The sequence below is a fragment of the Vollenhovia emeryi genome, unplaced genomic scaffold (genome assembly GCF_000949405.1).
Source record: "Vollenhovia emeryi isolate VEMERY1.0 unplaced genomic scaffold, V.emery_V1.0 DF939190.1, whole genome shotgun sequence".
Lineage (NCBI taxonomy): Eukaryota > Metazoa > Arthropoda > Insecta > Hymenoptera > Formicidae > Vollenhovia > Vollenhovia emeryi.
This window is the reverse complement of record NW_011967176.1, coordinates 1,080,622-1,086,357: the sequence shown is the minus strand read 5'-3', so window position 1 is coordinate 1,086,357 and position 5,736 is coordinate 1,080,622. Positions and strand designations below refer to the sequence as shown.

At 43.0% G+C, this 5,736-nt stretch overlaps 1 protein-coding gene across 2 annotated transcripts in view; it reads left to right on the top strand.

The window, feature by feature from the left end:
* The window catches only part of LOC105562368, a 32,308-nt gene that overhangs the window by 8,899 nt on the left and 17,673 nt on the right, over positions 1–5,736 (top strand). For both annotated transcript variants that reach the window (XM_012013162.1, XM_012013161.1), the window contains exon 2: positions 3,161–3,634. In XM_012013162.1, coding sequence (XP_011868552.1) covers positions 3,291–3,634 — 344 coding nt within the window. In that variant the 5' untranslated portion in view covers positions 3,161–3,290. The remainder of the gene's footprint in view (positions 1–3,160; positions 3,635–5,736) is intronic.

The following is a 5,736-nucleotide window of genomic DNA, read 5'->3' as shown; positions in this document are numbered from 1 at the left end:
AAACATTTACTCTACAATTATTATTGTGGCGATCGCAATATGCGATACTTGCCCTGGCTTCCACGCCTCCCTTTATACCCTACGAGACTGAATTTTGATTCCGAGTTATGGCCGACACCATGCGCGGCCTAGCGGCGGTCGGCGAACTACTCAGAGGCTGGCGCTAGCTACGTCTCGCACTTAGCGAAAATGATTTGTTGCAGTAACTAAGATAATTTCAGCAAAAATCGATTTGTTTTATGAATAAAGTAACGATTGCTCTTACACACGACTTCTTTGCTGCATTAGCAAATTTACTTCTTTAAAACGTTTAATTTTGTTCAGCAAACTATAGATTTGCTGAATCAACTAAATCAGTTTTTTCCGTGTGTCTTTAAAATGTCTTCAGGAGATCTGTGCTGTCTGGGAATAAATCCCCAAAAAGATTGATTTCATTGTACGGTGTATTTACTGTGAAAGAAATTGTTGAAGATAAGCATAGTTTCTTGGGCCGTTAAAGTGGAATGACCCCTCAATTCCTTACTTTCGATCCTTGAGATAGAAACTTTTATTTTATCTCACCCTGTCGTAATGAATTTCAGAGTGCACGATTCGATTTATTTAGCTACCCTGGTTGAGGTAATACTTTTTTTGCAACAAGAATACTTTACACGCGGAAAAAAGTGCTATTGAATTAAACAAAGTTGCTTGAATGAAACGTTAATGCCACGGGCTGCCACGAACATAAATAATTCGCTCGATTGTATCTGCTATGGGTTTTAATTTTAATGTATTAATTATTGACAATTATGTACCAGACGAAAGAACTATTTAATTTTAATTTTAACTTTGCGCTGATGAAAGCACCGTGTGCCGAAACGCGCCCGCTGATTTCAACTGGAACATCTCCGAAATTTAAAATATATATTGCTTCGTCAACTTTCGTGCTCGTTAAGATTGGCCTAATTTGTCTACTTGTTGTTTTAATTTGCATCGAACTAAATATCCAGATTATTAAGACATCAATCTGACGTTTTGCAAGTATTAATATTAATGTCGTTTCAACGATTTTATTTCAATTACACTGATCTTGTTGATACGACATCATTCTTTTTTCCGTGCAGTGAAGGGGAGGATTGTATAGAATGTTTCTAAGCATCAAAACACTTAAATCGATTTAAAAGTGTGTGAATTTACTGTCCCACCAAAAGAAACTGCGTTTTTTAAGACCGACAGCGCGCGCAGGAAACAGTATATAAAAATTCACGCGATAAACCGCTGGCCTACACCTTGCTCGGACCGTATTGGCTTTATTTCGCATTGATTTATATCGGTCCATGTTTTAACTCATCACCATTACGTATGCTTTACATTTTACGATGTGTGAATTTATCTGTTTTTTTTATTATACAAAAAAGCATATATGGAGTCAAGTGACTCTGCTTTACCGTTTGTTATCTTCAGCCAACGGTACACGCTATTTTCCTACTGGGTTGCCTACGAGGACCAATAAAGATGCAGAGTTTTAGATCAGGCAGCTCAAGGCTAAATCCTGATTGGTTCTCGCAAGCAATCCAATAGGAAAATTGGTATCGTGTGCCGTTGGCTTAAATGTTTGCTCAAAACGTTACTTAGCGACGAGGGAAAGTCGAGGAGTAATTTAGCGCCTGTAAAATATCAGTTCCAAATGATGGTTATTTGATTGCTGGTAGTTGCGATGGTGGCGGCGGCATTATAAGAATTTAGAAAGCATTGCGGTCGGATAGATGCAAGAAGTAGTGCGTTCAGCCAATTTAGGTAGCTACACTGTGTTTTCCCATTGCGCGGCTTCGCAGAGAATTGACAACTGCGAACCAGTTTTCTACGTAAATAAATTGCAAAGGGAATCGATATTTATCCGTCGATAACAAATTACTTTTCTTTAAAGCGGAGAATGTAGACTCTCGTGCGATACTTCGGCATTTCGCTCTTATTTATCGTTGCGTTTATGGCTTTATATTACTGCCCGTGTAAGCGCCTTTAATAACATACAATTATCAGACTGAAATATGAGAAAGAAACAGTCGGGATGGTGCATTAACAGCAGATCCGCTAGTTACGTATTGATATGGAAACTCGCGTGGTAGAAATTCGATTAAATGCTCGCAGCCGAACGATACGTGGGAAAATCCCGTCGCCGTTACCGTAGGCATATCGCTGTCATTAAACCTGTTGCAATTGCCTCTTTGGTCGCCCACTTGGCGAGGTATTGGCAATGATTCGTTGCAAAATTTCGCAGGAAAGTGTCGGCGGCTCGGGCTCGCCCCGGCGTTACCTTCATTCTCCGATTCTCCTAGGGCGGATATTATCTTTCAAAATCCAGCGCGCCAAGGACGTGCGCCTGGCAACGCATTCGACGCGAAGGATGCGCCGATAGAAATTAGAAATTCCACGATAAAGCCTGGGCTGCACGCGATAACGGTGCGCAATTCGAGCCCGGGCTCGGCAAGAAAACTCGCTACATTGCCGAATTGGAGCGTAAAACGAGCTACGTTCGCGTGTTACGAACTCTGAGAAGACCGCCGGCGTAATTAACAGTTGCAAACTAATTATTGCGTATAATTCCTTCACGTGCGTTTGATTCCCACCTTCGGCATCTCGCGCATTCATATCCGGTGCGCGTGGAGAGATTATTAGACGCATACCAGCGGCTTTACTTAAGTAATTTCCAAGTATCAACTAGCAGACTCCAAAGTATAGATAGTATCAGAAATATTAAATGCATCCTATCTAAACCCGATGTCCGCCCGTTACTTCCATCGAGATTAACCGGGAAAAAAAAATCTCTCCCGTTTTAATTATCATCCGTTTGATAAAACGATCATTTTGCTTCGCACGCATTTCCCCCGTCGAGCACATCGGACATCGTGATCTGATAACTTCACTTAGGATTACGAGTTTTTCCGTCTGCACATAAAATTTCGTGATTAGAAGTCGGAGTAGATCGGCCCGCGACACTTTCTTCGAAAGAAAAATCAAAGAGAAATTAGAAATGTACGGTTATGCTACGCGAGTCGCGCGGCCGATCTCTAAACGGCCTGTAATGCTCAGCTATTTCGTCTCGCCGCGGCGTCGCCTTGTATTTATCTCGGCGGTGAGAGGTAATTTCTCTATTCCCTGATTGAGGCCTTTAATTTTCAAGGTCGTACGCATTGAGAGCGAAACACTGCGCCGTACGAGAAGACGACAGCGAGCGGTGATCGGGACGACGAGGACTCCGACGCGGGAAGAGAGTACCGGGTTCGGCAAGGCGGTCCGTCGAGGCGGTCATCATGTATCGGCCGAATTTTTACGAGAGCACGTGTCTGAGGTGCGCCCAGACCGTCTACCAGGTCGACAGGGTGGGCCCCTTGAAGGACTTCACGTTCTTCCACGCGGGTTGCTTCAAGTGCGCGATCTGCGGCACCAAGCTCACCCTGAAGACCTACTACAACAATCAGCACACGATCAACGACAAGGAGGTGTACTGCAGCAGTCACGTGCCCAAGCCCGGGCCCGGGACCCTGGACGGGTCCAGCGTGGGCATCAGGAGCGCCCTTAACGTACCTAGAAGCGGCTACGTTAACGAGCAGATCAGGGCGGGAGGCGCGTCGCCGCGCGGCGTCTATCCACCATGGTGAGTGGACCGCGTTTATCTATTAATTTCCTTAACAGTCCGCATTTTCAATTTGTATGCACGGGACCTGGTAATCCATCTTTCGCGCAAATCCCGCGCCGTTGTACAATATAGTATTAAATATTAAAAATTCATGAATGCGATATATCGCGATCCCCCCTCCAACTTCTGTCGCACGCGTAACCATTGCGTGCACGGCGTTACCTCAAGCTCATTATCTCGTTTCCCCGACCCGGTCTCGAATAATTAATCGCAACACAGACGGATATTTAATGCGTTTCCATCCGTTTATCGCGTCTGTATTATCGTAGCTTTTGTACTCTGTGTTAAGTTGTGACTGTGAAATACAGTATCTTTCATTTAACATCTTTCAACCAGCCCATGAGAGAAAGTCAATAAATAAATGACGAAATACGCACTTGGGTTATTCGACTCACAGTATTAACGAAATTCAAGTGCAGCTGTAATGAGTTCAAGAGCCGTATTTTTCTTCGGCGGTCACCGTTACAGTCTCAAACGTAAAATGATATAACTGTATACACGAAAGCTGTTCTCTCCTTGTGAAAATATCAGAAGCGATTTTGGCACTATCCTGCGATAACAAATCTCAGCGTAATGGCTCTTTAAATGCCCCTGTGTGAGCCGTTTTCTTTCGGCAAATAATACTCGCGAGTCATTCAAGTTTGTAGAACGCTGCATAGATTTAAATACGTAAACGCTCTCAGCCGAGCTCATTTGAATCGTAAATAGGCGCGAGGCTAGGCTCTTCACCCCAATTTCCTATATTAAAGAACAATGCGATACTTTACAGCACGTGCCATCGCGCGTCACCGGTGCATTCTAATTTTGCCGATTAGCAAAGGTAATCTCGGCAGGAAAGTGTCGGCCACCGCTCTCGGTTTAATACTCTTATATCTCCCCGCTGAGCTTTCCTTTGCGCGAAAAACACAAATGTACACGGCACAAAACACAATTTTAATGGAGTTTCGACGCTAGGGGCGCACGCTCGGTAGAATTTATGTCTAATTTCTCCACTTTCCCTTTGTTGCCGATCGAGATCGAACGCTGCTGGAAATAATAGCTCGACGTCTCGAAATCGAGTTTCGCGGAAAATACAGTACAAGTGCAACTAACACACTCCGTTTCTTCATGGCCTTGGTAATCGTTTGTTCCAATCTACAATTCAACAGACGGAAAATTACACATACACTTTGCGAAACGTGTACAAAGTTACCGGCTGGAGATGTTCAGACGCGGTACGGCGTATTTAAGTGCTCCTTGGAAATTAGTGATAAATTCGGTATAATATATTTTTCAAGATTACCTATGCTTTTATCCTTTTCACACAGAGTTACCTTTCGCCACGAGAATTCATGAGAATTTTGCCAGTGGGTAGGAGACAATTCCCTGACGCAAACACATTTCGCGAAAATTATTAGTCATATATAATACATACATTCTTTGACTCCCTGCCATCCCGCGATCTTTTGTTCAGTCGCTTCGCTCCACCGTTACGCAATAAGACTACTTTGGCCTTAATCCGACGAGGTCTGAAATGAAGTCTGAGTAGCCGACACTTTTGTGTACAAAATGCTGCACTTGGTCTTTAACCTGAATGCTAATGAGGGCTTGTGCTTCTTTCCACAGAGACCGTATTAAGCGATCGTATGAAGTGATTACACGAGCTTTATGAGATTCTACAGGAGTCGCACTTTACAAGGACGTTCCCGCTAACGGAATCAAGCGGGAATCAGAATCGAGATGAAAAGCGGGAGATCAATAATTTTCATAAACGTGATACGAAATTGCAATGCTTAGTTTGCTACCCACGAGAAACTCTCTCGTAGGACTAAGTTCTACATGTTTGTAAAGCCAGAGTCAATATAAAGCTAGTACGTCAATATAGGATCGAGGAATCCCTCGTGTTTCTATAAAAAAAAGGTAAAAAAAAGACGCCAAGTATAAGCGCCATCCAATCGAGAATTATATAATTTAATTATTTGGATTTTGTTAGAAAGAAACATTTTTGTTGTCTCTACAAATGGATATTTATACAAACTAGATACTTAATTCAAGAATTAAAACGACCTAGGCTGGCAAAT